Source organism: Mastomys coucha, unplaced genomic scaffold (assembly GCF_008632895.1).
Source record: "Mastomys coucha isolate ucsf_1 unplaced genomic scaffold, UCSF_Mcou_1 pScaffold17, whole genome shotgun sequence".
In the NCBI taxonomy this organism is placed as follows: Eukaryota; Metazoa; Chordata; class Mammalia; order Rodentia; family Muridae; genus Mastomys; species Mastomys coucha.
Genome location: NW_022196899.1, coordinates 10,289,322 through 10,310,686, shown reverse-complemented (window position 1 = coordinate 10,310,686; position 21,365 = coordinate 10,289,322). Strand labels below are relative to the sequence as shown.

Sequence of the window (21,365 nt, the reverse complement as noted above, 5' to 3'; positions counted from 1 at the left end):
GCATGGCCTATACATAAATATTAGGTATCTGCATGTATAGCAGTAGGGTTGTGGTAGCAGAAGGCAGATGGTTGGTGCAGGCATCAGAACCTGAATCTTCACTTTCTGAAAGGAGAAAGTAGGAGAGTTTTGATGGTAGATGTGGCTCTTACCCATTCTGGCTTGTGTGGCCTGCACCTAAGCATTGGATGTTCGCTCATATAGGAGAAAGTGCATGGAACTGAGGAAGGGAGGTGTCATTGGGTTGGGTCATTGACTTTCAAAGCAAGTGTGTGGCTGGGTTAAGACAGCAGGTAGAGCTCTTACCAATTCTGTCTGGTATGGACTGTACCTGAGCAATCAATGTTCACCTGAGTAGAAAGAATGGGAAATGGTGGGGGTATTGTAGGTCTGTAGAGTGTAAGCAGCCTGGGCCTTTGGACTCTGAACTGAAAGAGGGAAAGGGGAAATATGTAACAGGTGGGTCTCTTATCTATTTTGGCTAGATGTTTTGTTTCTCAACTTGGGTGATTGTTATTACATATAGGGACATGTTTATAGCATTATCACCCAATCTGCTAAACAAATGTCACTATGAGAGTTTTACAATCAAATGTAAACCTCACTATACCTACAAATTATATTCATACCCCACTGGTTTAAAATAGCACATAATAAACCCATACTATTAAACAGAAGTTTCATATGCCATGTGCATAAAAAGTAAAAACCAAGCACAAAAGTGAATGAAGTATGAGGATTCCAAACGAAACTGATGCTTGAGTCAGAATCCTTCCCAATTCCCAGTACTCTGTGATTCAGTTTCCTCATCTGTATTACATTCTTATACTAAAAGGCCCAAATGAGAGGAATTTTAATTAGAGTCATGCAATCATGATGAGTTCTTATAAATAAGAGTATTTGATCAAAGAGTTGAGGAGACTGTGGGTTTTCATGGGGATGAGCATTAACTGATGTTTCCTGCAGGATCAACTACAGAGGAGCTGAAGGTGATTCAGCCCAAGAAATCAGTTTCTGTCACTGCTGGAGAGTCGGCCATTTTGAACTGCACTGTGACCTCCATGCTTCCTGTGGGGCCCATAAAGTGGTTCAGGAGAGTAGGACAATGTCGGCAGGTAATATATAGTTTCACAGGAGAGCACTTCTCCAGAGTTACAAATGCTTCAGATGCTACAAAAAGAAGCAACCTGGATTTTTCCATCCGCATCCATAATGTTACGTTTGCTGACTATGGAAATTACTACTGTGTGAAGTTCCGGAGAACATATTCTGAAGAGCTGGAGTTTCAGTATGGGGGAGGCACCCAGTTGTACGTCTGTGGTAAGTACGCCATTGTTTTCCTCTTCCCTGATATTTCCAACAGGTCAACACACTGTCCAATATTTTGTGAACACATTTATAGGGTCACTCCACCCCAACTGTGGACCAAAGAATCTGAGAAGACAAGAGGATGTTCTGTTCGCTACTTGTAAATGGGATAAATCCATACATATATCTGCCTTTCCCACAGCACTTATTTCTCTCCATCTACCCCAGCCTATTGTCTATATAAGGTCACTGAGAACTGACTTCCTTGCCAAGCAGTGGGGTCAGACATTTCCTACTGCCTCTAGAGAGTATTTCCCCACCTAATTGGAGCCTCGTTCTAACAGGTTTCACTCTATATGTCAACAGACATTGCAGGAATCTGTCAATAAAGAGGTCTCACACATTTCTGTCTCCTCCGTCCCAAGAGGATAAGCACATCAAGATAGAGTGACAGAGCCAAGGCATAATGGGCATTTCTTATTTCCTCAAAATTTCCTTGACACTGCAAACATTCCCAATATGCCCACATTCCCTGTAGAAACTCTAAGGCTTAAGCACTGGGACAAAGCTAGGCCCTTGGCATAAGACTGTCAGAGAACATATTGTATGAGGGAATTATTCTCACAGGCATTGAAGTTTTGGGCCAATGTTGTCTTACCTCCTGGAAGAAGCAGCATGAGAATGATCTCCAAACACCAGGCCTGAGGCAGCCAGATGCTCATTTTGAATTTCCTGACAGAAGCATGACTTCTTCTAACCAGGTCTTGACATTGAGAATTTTACAACATGAAATTCAAATATACTATCCAACCCAGCTTGTTAGATATGTGACTTCTGTATGTGCTCTGTCCAAGACCACATAGCCAGTTAGTATTGGGATCTGTCCTGGAATGCACATCTCATTAAAAGCCACCTTTTTACTGCCCAGTCAAGAGAAATTATCTCTGTTTAGAAGCCTGATGTATAAGAGATATTCAGTCAAAATTTCTTAAATAATACCAGCATTTTCGCTCATCACCAGCTCCACTTTCAAGATTTTCCTCATATCCTGAGTCTAATATGTAGTAGTGATGAGAAAGCTACCCAAATCTCAACCATACTCACCATGCATTGGATTTGATAACAGTCCCCTTGTGGGAACAAAGCATAATAGTCCAGTAGCTAGAGATACCATATTTTAGATCCCAAGCCATCAATGCTTCTTTTCTTTTTCAATTTGTGGCTACTGAAACAGTAGCACAGTAGATCCTCTCTTAGGTAAGCACCCTGACCATAAGGCACATGCCCTCTGCAGAAGACCTGCTACCTTTGAGGGTAAATTAATTTATAGGGATGTTACCTATGTCCCACTTGAATACGGGATAGTCAGACTTCTCACATCCGTTCAATGGAAAGAGACAGGGAAAGTGGCTTCCACATGAATTCATACATATCATAAAAAGGACACTGATCCTCTAGGTTTCGCAAGGTGTACAGGCCACGGCAACGAGCAAGTGACTCAGGTAAGATGGAATCCACAGCTTTCCAGTGATATTAGGTGCATTTTCCATATCATTTGCTATAACGATGCTATCAATTATGACATAGGTTGGCAGAGAGGAATGAAATAGCAATGTGCTGTGTGCAAGAATTCTGTTATGTCAGTTTGTCCTGAAGCACGTGCTATAGAGGAGAGTCATGTCTTCTCTTTATAGAAGACCCTGAGGTTTATAGAGAACACTTGACGTGTGGGCCCATGAGGAGGAGGTAAGAGTTCGCTACAGCACCCTACCTCATAGACTAAAAGGCCACACAAGTTATCCTTCCTACCTAGCATATTCTCTGAGCAGCAGACACAGAATCAAGCTGCCTCTGGTGTTCAGTAATGAAAATAGGAATAATAAGTAAGTCATGTTTTGTGGGAGTTTAGGGCTCCTGGAGCAAAGGCCTCCGTCTCTTTGGAGTTATATGGAGCATGATCTGGCACAGGATTCTTCAAGTCAGATTCTTAGCGAAGAAGTAAGTGGAGGGGCTTCAGTAGAAATCAGCTGCTATCTTGTGAGAAATGAAAGCAAGGGTACATAAAATGGCCTCTGTAACAGCAGAGAAGAGGAAAGAGTCTCAATTGCAGCCTAAGTGTCCCCTTCTGTGGCAGGGTGATGGTCACATTTATTCAGAGGGAAGGTTTGTGCCTCTGAATGTCATCTGACACAGCAGTATGCCAAATAAATAATAAAGAAGTAACCCCACAAAATCCAAGCAAACAAACACAGAAGTTGGTATATTATGCTTTTAAAACCTTGGATAACTCATTGTCTACGACCATTTATTTCCTCGTATTTAGAAGGTGGTCCTTCTGTCCACTTTCCTACAGTTTTCTGACTACCCAGAAAAGTGATGAGAGTCAGGCATCAGGAGTCCAGGATGTAGCCATGACTTACTCTCTGTGCAGTCCTCAGTTCCACACTTTTGGGATGATGACAGCGATAGTCCCTGGTAGTTGCTCCTTGAGGAGAAATAAATCATGCATATATTCTTCGTCAGTGATGTTAGGGGCATTGGGAACACCTAAATTTCAGTGGTTTGTAGAGAGGAAGGAATCTAAATGCCTGGTTATGCATCCCAGGATTGCTAATCTCTGACCTGTACCCAGAAAGATACTTTCCTCACAGCAACTTCACATAATACCCTCTGTCTGTGAGCATAGTCTATAGACTGGCTCTACTTAAGTAGTGAACCCATATGACATACTAAGAGAAACTGACAAATTTTAGGAAAGGTTTCATCACTGTGTGTTGTTTTACTAAGGGGTCATGTGTCTTTGGATTTTTCCCCTTACCTCTGTAGACCCTAGGCATCAACAAAGATGGGGGAGATTACTACCTGTTCACCTGGCTATTTTTAGAACTACATAGGAAACTAAGAAAAATACCAGATTCAGGTTCCTTTTGTTGTTCTGATATGGGTCTTGGATTCTGAAACATCAAATATATGACTCAAGGCAATTAGAGATATTTGTGATTATTTCTTTGATAGATCTGTTTGGATACCAATCTGAGACATTGCAACTCCTTATACTTCAGAAGAGCAAAACCGAGTCTGCTGTACACTATCTCCTAAAGCCCGAGTAGTGTTCTAGGGACACATCTCAGGGAGAAGACCCAGAGTTCCTAAGGTTCAACAAGACAGCACCATCTTCAACTGTAGTCTCAGAGCAAATCTTTTCTGTATTCCAGAGATCAGCATCAGAATAGTTTCTGGGGCCAAAAGTGTATCTCCTTCACTCAGAACTCTATGTTAATGAAACAGAATGTCAACAGCAGCTCTGTAAGTCCCCCATCTCATGGCCATCTGCTCTCTACACTTAGCCCTTCTGGAAGCAGTGCTTGTGATCCTTATTGTACTGTAAAAGCCACTGGCCGACTTTTTGAAAGGATCACTAAGAAAGTAGAAAATGTTAGCCATATAGAAACTTCTGCTCATTAAGTAGAATTTTCCTGGCAGTACCAAAAACAAACTAGAGACATATCTTATTGTTTCTCTATGGCTTTTCCTTCATGCAAATGGGGGGGGAGGATAAGCATGTGATCATAAAGCTAATCAGAAAGGGATTCTATTTTCATTTTTATTTTTCTAGAGTGAGGTTTTTAATTCAGATTTTGTGGAAGGGTATTAATAAAAATATCAGCTCAGGACCTTATCATGTCCTATTTCTCAGCTCAGAGAAGATTTATTTGCACCAAAGCAAAAGAAGTCAGGGAATGATATACACAGAAAAGAGGAACAAGGTGAGGAAGTGAACAAAGGAGAGGGCAGTGGAGTTTTTTTTTTCCCAGAGAACAAGGGACTGCCTCTGAGTAGAGATGGGACAAATGTGAAACACAGAAAAATGGTAGCCCCGTGTTAGGATGAAGTATCTATTTGGGCATGTTCATCAGGTGATCCAAAGGAAACTTTTCATTGTTGGACTTCAAACCTTTGAAACCTGGACACTGGTAGACAGACTTGGGAGTGAAAAAATGGCAGAATAAGGACAGAGAAGGTGGTGACTAGCTTTAGGAATGCAATCTAATGTCTTTAGTGATGTAGAAGGAATGGGGAAGAAGAGTAAAGCATGCCAAAGACCGAGCATGTGCACCCTTGCAAACTAGCCATAGTGCCATCAAAACAGACATTGATGCATATTGAATTAGGATGGACATCCAATGACTTGAAACACCTGTTTGGTGACAGATGAACTTTGCCCATTAACCTGTCTAACTTCTCCACCCACATGCACTCTGATCATAACCTTACATAAGGTTTAATTACAGGATTCTTGGCAGTGTCAAAACATCCAGAAACTCCCAATAAATGGTGACTGGCTATAGACTGACAACCTGTATGGGCATCATGTGTGCTAGTGTTTGGATAGCTTGACTTCAAATAACACTTGTGTATCCTCCTGGCTGGATGATCATTTGAGGGGGAATCACATAGGTACAAATACAAATGTGTATAATATTCATGACATAATAATGTCAGCACAAGATATCTGCAGCACACATTGCTTTGCACCAAACAGTCCACTTGTATGTGTGCATTTAAGACCAGAGATTATTCATGTCAGTTCAACAGACTTTTCTCTTTGTCCCTTGATATCAACAATTAGAAAATGAGCCATTTCTGGCTTTAATGACAGAGGGTAAACTCTGTTTTTTACTTCAGACTAAATACAAATTAAGTCTGCATATGGAGATAAAAATGATTGGGCTATCAATTTCAGGACTTGGCAACAATTAGACATAAGGCTTATAGATACAAAAGAAAGAAAGAAGAGAGAGAGAGAAGGAAATAAGGCAGTAAGGAGGGAACTAAGGAAACAGGGAAGGGCTCCAGCTTTGTGGCCCTTCTGTTATGTATTTTATTTTCTGGGTACATTAATTGTAAATCTAGCAAAATTTACTGTACATTGTCAAGGTCTCAAGAGGAGACCAGCAGAAATAGATGATATAAACTATGAAATACAGTGGTAATTGACTTTGTTGGCTGGGTCTAGAATTTTACCTGAACTTGTCCTTCCTTATTTAACCCAGGGTATCTGTGCTAAACTGTGCAAACACAGAACAAGTGACAACAAAGAAGGAATAAGAGAAAACCTGAGGAAAACCGTAGAGGAACATGAATCTTTAATGTCTGTGACTAAAATGAAGGTATAATATGGACTTAGAGCAAGTTCAGAGTGTTCTGGTATTGATCTCGAGCAACACAATAAACAATAATGATTGTGATATTATTGGCATTATCTAGTAAAATTCTTCACAATCTATATCATCAGTGGTGGCAATCCTTGTCTGTATGTTCCTTTGTATCTCAACTATTTCCTCCAGTGGTCTCAAGTCCTACAGACAGACCTGCACCTAATCAGACAGTGAGCTTCACATGCAGATCACACAGTTTCTTTCCTCAGAACACCACACTGAAATGATTCATAAATGAAAAGGAGGTCTCTCACTTTCAAACTACTGTGGATCCCAAATAAGAGAGCATCTCCTATGTTATCTTCAGCAAAAATGGTGCTGGGTACTGGGAGATCTGCACTCAGATCTTCTGAAGGTGGTCCATATCACCTTGAAAGGGAGCACTCTTTGTGGGAGAGCCAACTTGTCTCATACCATCTGTGGGAGTTGTCTTTGAATCCAAGCTCCAGCTTCTATCTGATCAGAATGGTTTTCCCATAGTTTCCAATCAAGTACTCATGAATACCACACAATAGGGATCATAGCCTATGATCAGCACCTAAAGGAAATTGTATTTATTTTAACAGAAGTGATTGAAGCTATATGAATTTTGATTCACGTCCCTCATGCCCAGCATTTTCAGGTATTTATTTTTCATAGTGTACCCGAGAGTTATGCTTATTGATTTCACTTATTAGAATCTTCAATCCAGCACTGCCAGAGCTCCTCTGTATTAGGATCTCTATTCAGCTGTGATCTGCTCTATGCCAAACACTAATTCTATACCCAAGGTGCCTTTATAACGGGGTGGGTTCTCATCACTCCAGCTCTTCTCTGGGGTGTGCCAATGCCTCATATCCATCTATCTCAGCTTCTATTAGTAATTTTTAATCTACCCTTCCTTATATCAACCAACAGCCAACATCGGTATGGAATCTGATATCCCATGGCTGGTGCAGAAGTTTTATCTGTTGAACCTTCAGTTGACCTGTTAAATAATAGAAATATGTTACAGACTGAATTGGCTTCTACACTCACAGTAAACAAGAATAAAACTTACAACTGTACCAGATGTCTCTTGGTGAACCAATCTGCCCATGAGGATGACACATTATTCATATGCCAGATTAAGCATGATGGACAGCCACCAGTCATTAAAACCTACAGTGTTGTAGTCAGTGCACATCTCTTATGAGGTTTCCACCTCACCTTCTTGGCTATGTGTAAAATGAAAGAGGTAGCATTCGTGCTTAATATGTATGTAACCTGACAACTACAACTAAGTAAAATGTTAAAGTCAGATTTCCTTCCCACTTCTCGCAAGTCTCATACATATTTCCACTGATGTGTTGACATATATAGGTTAAATAAGTAAGAAACCTAGGTATCATCCAACTCTAGTGTTTTGACTCTTCCCACTTTTACCTAAAATTTGTTACAATCTCAGGTTCATATCTTTTCTTTACAATATCTTCTCTGCCTCTATTCTGTTTTAGATCTTTCAATGAACATTTGGATCCTCTTTTGGGTGAAATTTCAACAGTCCACCTGAGATCCTGTAGTGTCCCAGTTATTTAGGTACCCAGCTGTCTGGGTGGTGTCATAAGAAGAAATGACTGTCTTTCTGCTTTGAATATATACATTTCACAGAAACATACATTCAATCCTGAATGTACCTTTACTACATGAAAATCTTAGTTTAACTACGATCTATTTCTTTCTTGAATCACCTTATGAGTCAGTAGAGGGTTTTTTTTTTATCATGTTATTAATCTTTTTATTACCATGGCCAAAATATTTGCCATAACAACTTTACAGAACCAGCCATAATTGTCTTGCTTTTTCAGTAATCAACCTCCCCTTGGGAGGCCTACTTTTCAATAGCACACTTATCGATAAACTCATTAAAGAATCACTCCCTGACACAGTACCCTTATGATCTTACCTCTTGAGTCAGTAGTTTTACAGTCAAAAATCTAGTAGATGGGAAGCAATAGGGATGTTGAATTCTTGCCCTAAGGGCATGTAATCTGATCTAATGAAATAAAAGAAAACCAAGTGTTCCTGAGAGCACAGAAATCCTCAGGGTACAAGGCAAATTTCCAGTAAAGTAATTCTCCTGGACTTGTTATTATTTAAGAGTTTTAGGTGGATAAAGATCCACCAATATGAGTGTGTTTTCCCCTTTCATGAAACAATAAGAAGGTCTGCAAATCCATTGAGTTTGGAAAACTGAGGTTCCTTGATGCCAGGTCAAGCATGGCTGTGTAAGGGGAGGTGTAACACAGTTTCTGTCCCTAGAGAGTTGCCAGGTTATTGATCCCATAATTCCCACATGTGATGATGGTTACTATTGCCCCAAAGCTAACCTGCTGTCTTTACTATTCTCCTTTCAGCCTTTCTTTTTGGGGAATATACTTCTCCCCCCCCCTCCCCGCCATTACTCAGAGCTAACCACACCGCAGGAATTGAAATGGGTGTGGTTTTCAGGAATGAGTAATGGAGATTGTCTTGGGGCTGTGGAAGATGAGGAAAAGGACTTCAACTTGGCCTTTAGGTCCATGGGAAAAGATCTAGGCAGCATAACCATAAGGGCAAAAAGAACTAACATGGTCCTTCATAGAAATAGTTCATTGCTAGACTTGGCCTTAAATTTAGGATCAAGAGAAAGCACATATACCCTCTGGTCCAATGACTGCTGCATTAATTAGCCAGGGTGAACTTGGAGACATTAAGGATAAAAAGTTAAACTGGTCTCAGGAAGAAAATGAATAAATAGAAAAAGTAGGAAATTACATATGATTTAGGACTAAGTAGTACTAGAAGGAGAGTACATGAGACTATGGAATTACTAGGATAAGGAAATGAAGATTGGAGAATTAAAAGGTGATGTAGAAGCCTATAAAAAGTTAGTGCTCTGTTTTTCCAGCTGATTGGAGAATTGGAGATAACAATGCCTGGGAAGATATTAGAGAGTGCCCACCATTTTTACTCACATAAATTCAAAATTTTGTAAGGAATCATTTTAATTTTAGAAGTGCTATCTTTCTGTTTTTACATGAGAATAGTTACTAAAGCTGCTGTCTGCTGAACCAGCAAACCACAAGAGCTGCGCCCAGCTACCAATGAAGAACAGGCTGTATAAGCCTATAAAGAAACATGCTTCTGCTTTGTGTTTAGTTTTGCTCTAAGAAAAAGGGGGTTGGGACTATTGATCCAGGAATCACAGAGTTTATTTAAATTTAAGAAATTTTTATAAGTATTAGCAGTGGTCAAAGCCTTAATGATGTAACTCTAGTAAATAAAAAATTGGGCTCAAGCTTTTTCTGGTCATTAAGTTGAAGAAGAATTATGCTGAAGAATGATTAAGCTGAAGAATCATTGAGCTGAACTGAATGAAAGAGAATTGTCAGGGAACAAGTTGAGTACCTGAACTAGCAGCTTGCATCTACTACTGACTCCTAGTCATTTTTGAAACAGCACAGTTCCCACACCAACCTTTCTCAGGGCTCTGCTCCTGCTGAGGCTATACCTCTGCATTTGGAATACAGACCTTTTTGTGAGCTCACAAGCTAGATAAACACTGGGTTACCTGACCGAGACCTCTCAGTCAGTCAACATGTTCTCCAGCACAGGAGTGAGGATTAAAAAAAAAGACAGTTAGGCCTGTCTGTCTGGGCCAGTGCCCTGAGTAGACCTTGGGCATAAACTCCACAGCCAGTTCCAGAGCACCCAGAGGAAGCTCCAGTCCCAGGAGCTATAACATGCCCAGGATCAGAGGTGAGGAGGACACAACATCTGTCCCAAAACCTGGAGTAAATGGGGCCAGCAGGACTCAGGCACACAGGGACTCTGCTAGCCCAGTGGCTCAGGTGGCTTCTGGTCTGTCTGAGCAGGTGCCCTGAGGAGACCTTGGGTGCACACTCCAAAGCCAGTCCCACAACACCCAGAAGAAACTCCACTCCCAGGAGTTCTAACAAGCCTAGATTCACAGGATCACAGAATCACAGGATCACAGAGACACCTGGACTCTGAGGAGTTTTGACACAACCAGGATCACAGGAGGGACAGGCTCTAGTCAGATTTAGCCAGGGCAGGTAGTACTAGAGATAACCAGATGGTGGGGGGCAAGCATAAGAATATAAACAACACAAACCAAGGTTACTTGGCATCATCAGAACCCAATTCTCCCACCATAGCAAGTCCTGGACACACCATCACACTGGAGAAGCAAGGTTCAGATCTAAAATCACTTCTTATGATGATGATACAGGACTTTAAAAAAGACATAACTAACTCCCTCAAAGAAATGCAGGAGAACACAGGTAAACAGCTAGAAGCCCTTCAAAATGAAACACAAGAATCTCTTAAAGAACTAAACACACACGCACACACACACACACACACACACACACACACACACACACACAACCAAACAGGTGAAGGAAATGAACAAAACCAGCCAGAAACTAAAAATGGAAACAGAGAAAACAAAGAAATCAGAAAGAGACACAACCCTAGAGATAGAAAACCTAGGAAAGAGATCAGAAGTCATAGGTGCAAGCATCACCAAGAGAATACAAGAGATAGAAGAGAGAACCTCAGGGGCAGAAGACACCATTGAAAACATTGACACAACAGTCAAAGAAAATGCAAAAAGAAAAAGCTCCTAAACCAAAACATCCAGGAAATCCATTCTTAATGCATTAAGAAGATCAAACCTAAGGATAATAAGTATAGAAGAGAGTGAAGACTCCCAATGTAATGGGCCAGTAAATGTCTTCAACAAAATTATAGAAGAAAACTTCCCTAACCTAAAGAAAGAGATGCCCATGAACATACAAGAAGCCTACAGAATTCCAAATAGACTGGACCAGAAAAGAAATTCCTCCCGTCACATAATAATCAAAACACCAAATGCACTAAACAAAGAAAGAATACTAAAAGTAGTAAGGGAAAAAGGTCAAGTAACATATAAAGTCAGGCCTATCAGAATTACAGCAGACTTCTCACCAGAGACCATGAAAGCTACATGATCCTGGGCAGATGTCATGCAGACCCTACAAGAACACAGATATCAGCCCATGCTACTATACCCAGCAAAACTGAATTACCTTAGATGGAGAAAATAAGATATTCCATGACAAAATGAAATTTTCACAATATCTTTCCACAAATCCAGCCCTACAAAGGATAATAGATGGAAAACACCAACATAAGGAGCAAAACTACACCCTAGAAGAAGGCAGGAAAGTAATCTTTCAACAAATCCATACAAACCTAATTCTACCTCTAACAACAAAAACAACAGGAAGTAACAATTATTTTTTCTTAACATCTTACTATGAAAATTAATATTGCCAAAATATCCTAATTGATTGAAATCCAACAATATGAGGAATTAAAGATTTATTGACTATCATCCAATGATCTCTCTAATTTGGGAATTGGAGAAATAAGTCCAATATTGTACAACCCATATACACTTTCTGCTTGTTTGTATGTGACAGTGTCTTGACCCAATTTTAACAGTGTAAACAATCTATTCTCTTTGAAAACAGCAAGAATATTATTCACTTTACAAAGTTTTTAAATTTCTCCTTACTTTTGAACTGCAGTTAGTGACCCTGGATCATCCTGAGATGGTGGCCCAGAACATGCCAGAACTTTGGAAAGCAAAACTCATCTTCCAACAATGCAGTTTTTTCAAAACACCAATTGATCGCGCAGATGCTACAAAGTTTGGCTACCAATTCCTGAGCACGATGGTGTAGCTTTTAATCCCTTATTAAGGAGACATTGTTTTAAATCTTATCCCTTATAAGTCTAGTTTCTAGGATAAGAATTACATTAAAATATTATCCCAATTTAGATATATCTTCAGAGACCTGTTTCCCTGGGTTGGCTCATGCCACACATGTTGCTGTTCTGATTTACTCCAACCCAGAGTTACCAGTTTTAAGCCAACTTTCTATTACTAATGTTACAAATTTTTAATCATACCCAATAACTTATAAGTGAATAATCTACAGCCAGGACATGCGGAACATACTTATAATTTTAAAACCAATCAGAAACAAAACTGAAGTGGCTACATACATTTACTCATTTAAACCAGACAAAATGCTTAATTTTTCTAGCTGTAATTTCAAGAGAAAAGCACCTTGTCACCTGCCAAATCCAATAATCACAAGCACAGAGATTTTTCTAGGAAAAACAACCATCAGTTCCCTTACAATAAAAGCCAAAAAGTTGCTGACTACCCCCTTTTTATTAGTTATTTTCTTTATTTACATTTCAAGTCATATCCTCTTACCTTGTTTCCCTTCCAGAAAAAAAAAAAACCTATTCCCTCCCCCCTCCCCCTGCTCACCAACACACCCTCTCCTGCTTCCTAGCCTTGGCATTCCCCTGCACTGGGCATAGAGCTTTCACAGGGCCAAGGGCCTCTCCTCCCATTGCTGACCTATTAGGCCATCCTCTGCTACATATGCTGCTGGAGCCATTGGTCCCTCCATGTGTACTCTTTGGTTGGTACTTTAGTCCCTGAGAGTTCTAAGGTTCAAGTCAGATTGTTGTTCCTTCTATGGGGCTGCTTGGGTCCTTTCTCTAGCTCCACCATTGGGGATCCTGTGCTCAGTTCAGTGGATGGCTGTGAGACTCTACTTCTATATTAGTCGGACACTGTCAGAGTCTCTCAGGAGACAGCTATATTAGGTTCCTGTCTGCCAGCACTTGCTGGCATCCACAATAGGGTCTGGGTTTGGTGATTGTATATGGGAAGTATTCCCAGGTGGGGCATTCTCTGGATTGTTCTTCATTCAGTCTCTGCTCCATACATTGTCTCTGCAACTCCTTCCATGGGTAGTTTATTCTCCCTTCTAAGAAGGATCGAAGTATCCATACTTTAGTCTTCTTTCTTCTTGAGTTTCTTATGGTTTGTGGATTGTATCTTGGGTATTCCAAGCTTCTTAGCTAATATTCACTTATGAGTGAGTGCATACCATGTGTGTTCTTTTGTGATTGGGCAATTGTGATAAAAACTGCATGGCATGGGTACAGTGACAGGTAGGTATATCAATGGAATAGAATTTAAGAATTTAAGAAATGAATCCACACACCTATGGTCACTTGTTCTTTGACAAAGAGGCTAAAGTGGAAAAAAGACAGCATTTTCAACAAGTGGTATTGGCTCAACTGGCAGTTAGCATGTAGAAGAATGCAAATCGATCCATTCCTATCTCCTTGTACAAAGCTCAAGTGCAAGTGGATCAAGGACCTCCACATAAAACCAAATACACTAAAACAAATAGAAAAGAAAGTGAGGAAGCGCCTTGAGCACATGAGCACAGGGGAAATTTTCCTGAACAGAACACATATACCTTGTGCTCTAAGATCAAGAGTTGACAAATGGGACCTCATAAAATTACCAAGCTTCTATAAGGTAAAGGACACTGTGAATAGGACAAAACGGCAACAAAGAAATTGGGAAACGATCTTTACCAATCCTATATCTGATAGATGGCTAATATCCAATATATACAAAGAACTCAAGAAGTTAGACTTCAGAGAACCAAATGACCTTATTAAAAAACGAGGAACAGAGCTAAACAAAGAATTCTCAACTGAGGAATACTGAATGCCTGAGAAGCACCTAAAGAAAAGTTCAACATCCTTAGTCATCAGGGAAATACAAATCAAAACAACTCTGAGATTCCACCTCACACCAGTCAGAATGACTAGGATAAAAAACTCAGGTGACAGCAGATGCTGGAGAGGTTGTGGAGAAAGAGGAACACTACTTCATTGCTGGTGGGATTGCAAGCTGGCACAACCACTCTGGAAATCAGTTTGGCAGTTCCTCAGGAAATTGGACATAGTACTACCAGAGGACCCAGCTATACCACTCCCAGGCATATACCCAGAAGATGCTCCAATATGCAATAAGGACGCATGCTCCACTATGTTCATAGCAGCCTTATTTATAAATAGCCAGAAGCTGGAAACAACCCAGATGTCCCTCAACAGAGGAATGGATTCGAAAATGTGGTACATTTACACAATGGAGTACTACTCAGCTATTAAAAACAATGAATTTATAAAATTATTAGGCAAATGGATGGATCTGGAGAATATCGTCCTGAGTGAGTTGCTGGCCTCTTTAGGAGAGGCTTTTTTACACGCCATCAGCTCCTAGGAGGGCTTCTCCAGCAGTACTAGACTCCTCTAACTACAGGTGTAGGGCTCCAAAGGCCCACTGAGACTTCTTTTTTCTTTTTCTCCGTTTTTGAAACGAGTTAAAACTAAATCAAGGGCTGAACCAGCAGATGAAGTTTTAAATTTTTTTTTTTAATTTTTAATAGGAAACACAGAACAACAGTCAATCAAACCACAAAAAGAAAACACAGTCTGAATGTTCACCCGTCACCTTTGATGGACAAGGACAACTTGGTGTGCCAAGAACAGACAATAGGCAAAGGGGGAAGAGAATTAGGCATCCCAAAGGGAGCCAGATATCCTACCTAAGGGCCCTAGAACCAAGCATTCCTCCAGCAGGAGCCAAAGAGGGGGCAGGACGTCTGTCGACCTCCTCCTGTCCATAGGGGAGCTTTGAAACAGCTTACATTCATTTTCCTTCTCTTTTGCCTAACATCCTCAGATAGTCAGAGAGGACTGATTTTCCTCAAACCCATTCTCTCATGTCTCAGATGTAAACTATCTCTAGTCAGGATCCAGAGACTAAAAGCACCTATAAGAATTACCTTAGCTTCTATAGATTTCAGCGTAGATCTAAAGACATATGTGAAACACAGTCTACCATTACCTTGTCCTTCTACAAGGTTTATTCACCACTGGTCCAAATCTTCTTTCCTTTCCTTTGCATGTGCTTCCAATTCCCAAGGTGTCCATCACTGTACCCCACTTACTGGAGCTCCAACATTGGGACGCCATCTGACCAAGTCGGCTCATTCACTCAACAGGTTCTCCAGCACAGGAGTAAGGATTAAGAAGAAAAGACAGTTAGGCAACATTGTAGCATGACCTCAGTCAATTCTGAGACTGAAAGCAGGTTTAATTTCTCCCAATTTGCTTTTATACCGTTTTAAATACATGCAAATATTAAGGGCAAAACAGTACAATAAGGAACTAGCAAGGCCAAGTTCTGTGATCACTCTTGTGAAAGTTGTTTTCAAGGGCTTGTCAGAACGACCAAAATACTTGAGCCCACTTCCTTGCCCAAGCCCAAAATCTTGCCTGAAGCCTACTTCTTTTGTTCTACCCTAAAATCACATTCTTACTTCCTTGTCCTTGGCCAATGTCAGATTCCTGCCAAGTGCACCCCAAAGGGCTTTCCATGGTCACCTAATTATCAGTGTGGGTACCTGCTAAAACAATAATGTTTAAAAAGCACCAATCCCCCTAGATTAAGAGCTATTTAGATATTGCATAACAATACTCTCCAAGGGCTCTGCCTTGTATGCTCATGCAAGACAAACGCAATACACACTGGATTCTCAGGTAATAACTATTTTTCATTCAAAACAAGTATCCTCATTACATTCAATAGACTTGTCTATAATTCCCAAGGATGATCTCAAATGGGCAGCATTTTAATTTTTTTCAAAATTACTTTCATAGTTTTTTGTGGGCACCAAAATTAGATTTTATTTCACCCTTAAATCCTCATCAGATTTGCTAGTTAAAATCTTTGGACCTCAAGAAATGAACTCCAAATGTGGTAAAACTTTGAAATCAATTTCTCTTAAGGTTCACAAAGTGTCATATCACTCATCTGATACTGGGTGTTGAATGTGGTATTTTGGACACTTTCTTGACTTTTATCGGAGTTTTCAAATGTCTGTAATAGAATTTCTCAAAGGATATTATTAACTTTTTAAGTCTAGGTTCTATAGTGATGTTTCTCCAGGATTGTTGTGTAAACTTGTCATTTCTCTTACATTCCACTAGTCTTTCTAGACACATAGTATATAACTGGTGATGAGTAGGGTTTAGAAAGAGCAGTGCATACCATAGTACCAGACAGAGCAAGCTAAGTACTGGACATCTTCAGAAAAAAAGTAGAGGGAAGAAAAACAAAAGAAAAAGGAAAAAGAAGAAAAACAGAAAAGGAAAAGGAAAAAGAATAAATAGTTCATTATTGTTGGTCATCAGAAAGGTTAAGAAGATCTCACTGAACTTTACTGAAGGTCAAGTTGCAGAACCTGTGTTGGAGGAAAGAAATCTGGGGGAAAAAAAGGCAGTACTTTGCAAAAAGAAATTACTATTTTGCATATTTATTTAGCATAGCTTAAAGTTAATTTGTTTCCAGGGACCCATGCTAGAAATGATATTCCCTGCATATGAAGATCTTATTGCTTGAGCATTACTCCTACTCTAAAGATATGATTTTCTTCATTCTGTTTTCTCCAAGTTTAGTTTGGTTTTGTAGCATTCCTTGAAGTTGGAGACAATTCATTTTAATGCCTTGTGTCAAATAATTACTTTCTGTGAAAAACAATTGCTCGCTAATTTAATTATACTCTGGCTACTCATTGGTACTGGGATCTACAAAACCACAAGTTTATAAATCAGAACTAAACTGACTATCAGATTTCAGTTTATCCTATTTTGAGTGTACTGTACAGGCCACTGCTCCAGGTCAGAATCCCAGAAATGTTCACTATGGAGAATGTAGAAAATGAGACCATTTTGGAGAAGTGTGAATATCAACACAGGTATGAAACAACTGTTCTAAGTGAGACATGTGATCACACTCAGGGACAATAAAACACACCACGACTTGTCAGAAAGCTGGAGCATAGGATGGTTATTATTTCAGAGTCAAGAGGAGGCAGGAGGCAATAGCATTTGTGTCTTAACTCTACTGCATATGGTTGAGTGTCTGCTTCTCCCTATGGTCCCACAAACACCATTTGATTCTTGTTTGTGTGTGATTTCAGGCAATGATATACTTTCATTTGTGTTGTGGTGATAAAATATCCTGACCAAGAAAAGTACAAGTGACGAAATGTTTTGTATAACTTATAATTCCAAGGAAATTGGACTTTCTACTGAAAGTTAGGCAGGAACTCAAATACTGTGAAAGTCAGGCAGGAACTCAAATACCGTATCCACAGTTAAGAGGAAAGAGGAAAAGTACACCCATAATTTCTATTTGCTGTGTAATGCTAGCTTTCTTCATTGATCTTTCACAGTACGGAGCCCAGTGTCTAAAATAATGATGCCACATACATACACAGTGATTAATTGTTAATTAACAATGTTAATGTCTATTAACAATCAAGATAATCCTTCAATGACCTACCAAGAGGTCAACTCAATTTAATCAAGTGTTTAACTGCAATTTTCTTCTTGGGCAATTCTACATTGGGGGAAGTAAACATTTACAACTAACTATCAAACAGTGTCTCATAAACGTGGCCAAGTAAAAAATCACACTTCTGATCCTCTTGTTTCCATGCTTCTATGTTAGGATTATAGATATGAGCTACCAAATTATTTGTGTGGTTGGTTGTGATGTACTATAGATTGAACCAGGGGTCTCTAATATATCTGCCAAACACTGCAACCAATCAACTATGTACCCAGCCTGTTTCTATTCTTAAATATATATTTTAATGTTTGGTTACCTTCAAAATTAATTCTAGTGCTTCATGAGCAACAGAAAGATTTGAGGTGGTGTGTACACTGGGATGGACATGGACTACAGGATGGTTGAGGCTCCAAATCATAAAAATGATTCTCACAGACTCCTATTTATAGTTTTCATTCATCTTCTGTGTGATTTCAAGAGAGTGCTTTCACCAGACTGTTTACCACTTCACCATGATCCCTTCATCCCCAAGCACATGGAATTTTCCAGGATGCCTTTTATCTACACAAGGCAGTCTGTCAACTCTCTTTTTCTCTATTTACCATCCTCTTGTATGTGCATGTCCTGTTCACAGTTTTCCTGAGTACTTGAGATATTGAACCTGTTTTGTTCCAAAGACACTGTCCCAGGGGTTATCCTAAGTATCACCAATGAGGAGGGTATCACTATCCCACTGACCCTGTGACCCTCCCTAGTGATAAGTTATTTGGGCAGAATTCAAATAATAGTCACTGACTCACGGAATGCATGTTCATTCTTATGTAAATATCAGTGACTATGTTCCAGGAACACAGGTTCATGATACCTTTAGAAGCAACTTACAGTTTTATATTTAGTAACAGAACATAGAAAGTCATAAATCAAGAAACTTTTAAAATTTATTATTGGAAACATGGAAGGGGTGGGTTACAATATTTCTGAGAAACCTGTTAGAATCTTCAGATAGTCTCTAGTGACACACTTAGTATCTGCATTAGTTGAAACTTGTAGTCTTCTAAGTTAATACATTCAAAAAAACCTAATACTCTGCTTGTACATTCCAAATTATTCACCTAATGATCACAAAGCTGTTCTATCAGGTACAGAAGACAATATATGGCTATTAACAGGACAAAATGCTATCCAACATAATTTGGCTCTGAATCTTCAACATGCCAAAATCTACAATTCATTGAAGTTCTAAACAGTTGATAGGCCTTGCAAAAGTTTCGGTTTGAAGGTTAATCTTCTTTGTGTACATTTTTTTTTCATGAAATGTAGTGACATGTGATATTGAGTACAATTTCTTACTCACTTTCTTTAGAAGAAGAAGTTAATGAACTTACTTAAGGCCAATGGACAAATAAATACCTTTTTAATGATATTTTCTTTGAACTCGTGTTTTGAATGGGGACAAAGAACACATACAACATCCTCAGAGCTTTACTGAGCTTAGGATTCCACAGATGGGGCAAGAGAAGACCACTGATGAAGAACTGCATGTGACTTTTCTAATGGTTTCTCCTGCTACTTTACTTTCAGAACAGAAGACAACAGAAACTGCTAAGATCATAGTAGCTGCACTCCTTGTACCCAAACTGCTTCTGGTAACTGTCTTTGTTATGTACAGGCACAAGAAGCTGAAGGCCTGCATGTAAGTCAGAAGGGTTATAGCTACATTAACTTTCTATTGCTGTGACAAAGTGCCATGACTAAAATAGGGTTTACTTGGTCTCTTATTATTCCAGAGTCAAATGAGTACATTATCCTGGAGAGGAGTGGCAACCAAAATAGATAGAAGAGTGTTCACATTCTAGCAGAGTTCATGAAGCAGAATGAACAAACTATAAGTGGCAAAAAGCTTTGAATCTCAATGTTCTTATTAAGTGACATACTTTCCCTAGCAAGTGTATATTATCTAAATTTTACCAAAACAGAACTGCCAACTGAAAACCAAAAGATACAAATATCTTAGAGTGCAGGCAATGTTTCTTATTAAAAACACCATGTCTTATGGTCATATTGCTGTGAACGACATCATGATGATCAAGGCAACTCTTATACAGGACAACATTTAATTGGGACTGGCTTATAGGTTTAGAGGTTCAGTCCATTACCATCAAGGTGGGAGCACGGCAGCATCCAGGCAGACATGATGTAGGAGGAGCAGAGAGTTCTGTATCTTTATCTGAAAGCCACTGGGAGAAAACTGGCTTCCAGGCACCTAAGCCAAGGTCTTAAAACCTATGCTCACAGTGACACACCTACTCCAACAAGGCCACACCTTCAAACAGTGTCACTCTCTGGGCCAGGTATATTCAACCCACCACACGCCAGAGAGTTTTCAGTCTACGGACTAACATAGAAGGGGCAAGAAAAATAGCAGGGCAATGTCATCACACAGTGACAGGATCTGTGGTACTGGACTGTTTCTGAGGCTCTTCAAAAATCTCATTAAACAGTTTGAGACATCACAAGCTCCAAGAAAATATGTGCATACTGCAGGATTGTTCAGTCCTGGATCAACAAAGATGCACAAAGTGACCTAGAAAATGTCAAAAATATAGGCCCATAAGGAAGATTTGCTGTACTGGCCTCACTTCTCCTGTTTGAGGTGACTATAGTGAGCGTAAGACAAAGTGTCCATGGGAAACATTAATCTACATTATAGGCCAACATTTACACATTCGTGACGGCCTATAATAATTACTGTTTCCTTTTTTGTCCTATCTATGTTCATGAATAGTAGACTAAGAAGGCTGCATGACTCAGGACCTAGGCGGACAATGATACACCACAATTTTATAAATATGAGTATCTCATCCACTCAGGACAGGAGTGCTAGGCAAAAAAAAAAAAACAAAACTCTATCAGGGACAATGTAGAACTAAGATTATGTGTAAGTAATAAACAAAATATTGAGTCAGAGGTGATTCTCTAAATGCTTCACGTAATACTCTGCCACATTGGACTCTGAATATCTGCCATCATTTTTCTTACAGGGGCACCTGAGAAGCTGTGGAAGACAGCTCTGAATGACTCCCTTAGAAGAACAACCCCAAAAGAGATTTTCTTGTTTTCCCTCTACATATGCATTGTTATCCCAGAGCCCTCATGCTGTGCATGGTTGTATTCTTGTGGCTTTTATTGTAATTATTTAAAAAAATAAAGATGGACTTAAAGATGGTCAAGGATTAATCTATTCAAGTACAAAGAAATTTCACATTCCAGGTGAAGTGCAAATATCAGGAACCTTACACTAGAGGAGAATGGAAGAGAAAACAGACTTGCTGTTTCAGAAGACATGGATATCAGACACATGATGGAAAAATTGACACATGGTGGGAAGGGGCAGAGATTTAAAACATTAAAACAGAAAAGAAAAGTATCAAAACTGGTATACTTGGGAGATATACTGGTATACTTGGGAGATATACAGCTATACTTGGGAGATATACTGGTATACTTGGGAGATATACTGGTAT

At 39.5% G+C, this 21,365-nt stretch overlaps 1 protein-coding gene across 5 annotated transcripts in view; it reads left to right on the top strand.

The window, feature by feature from the left end:
• Positions 1-21,066, top strand: part of LOC116094965 (signal-regulatory protein beta-1-like) — a 34,054-nt gene extending 12,988 nt beyond the window's left edge. The window contains exons 2-4 of one of the 5 annotated variants that reach the window (XM_031376381.1): positions 967-1,320; positions 19,423-19,534; positions 20,883-21,066. In XM_031376381.1, coding sequence (XP_031232241.1) covers positions 967-1,320; positions 19,423-19,534; positions 20,883-20,892 — 476 coding nt within the window. In that variant the 3' untranslated portion in view covers positions 20,893-21,066. Of the gene's footprint in view, positions 1-966; positions 1,637-4,523; positions 4,615-6,362; positions 6,561-19,422; positions 19,535-20,882 lie in introns of those variants that run through there. The other 4 variants (XM_031376382.1, XM_031376383.1, XM_031376384.1 and 1 more) reach the window with 4 other exon arrangements.
• Positions 21,067-21,365: the final 299 nt, after the last annotated feature.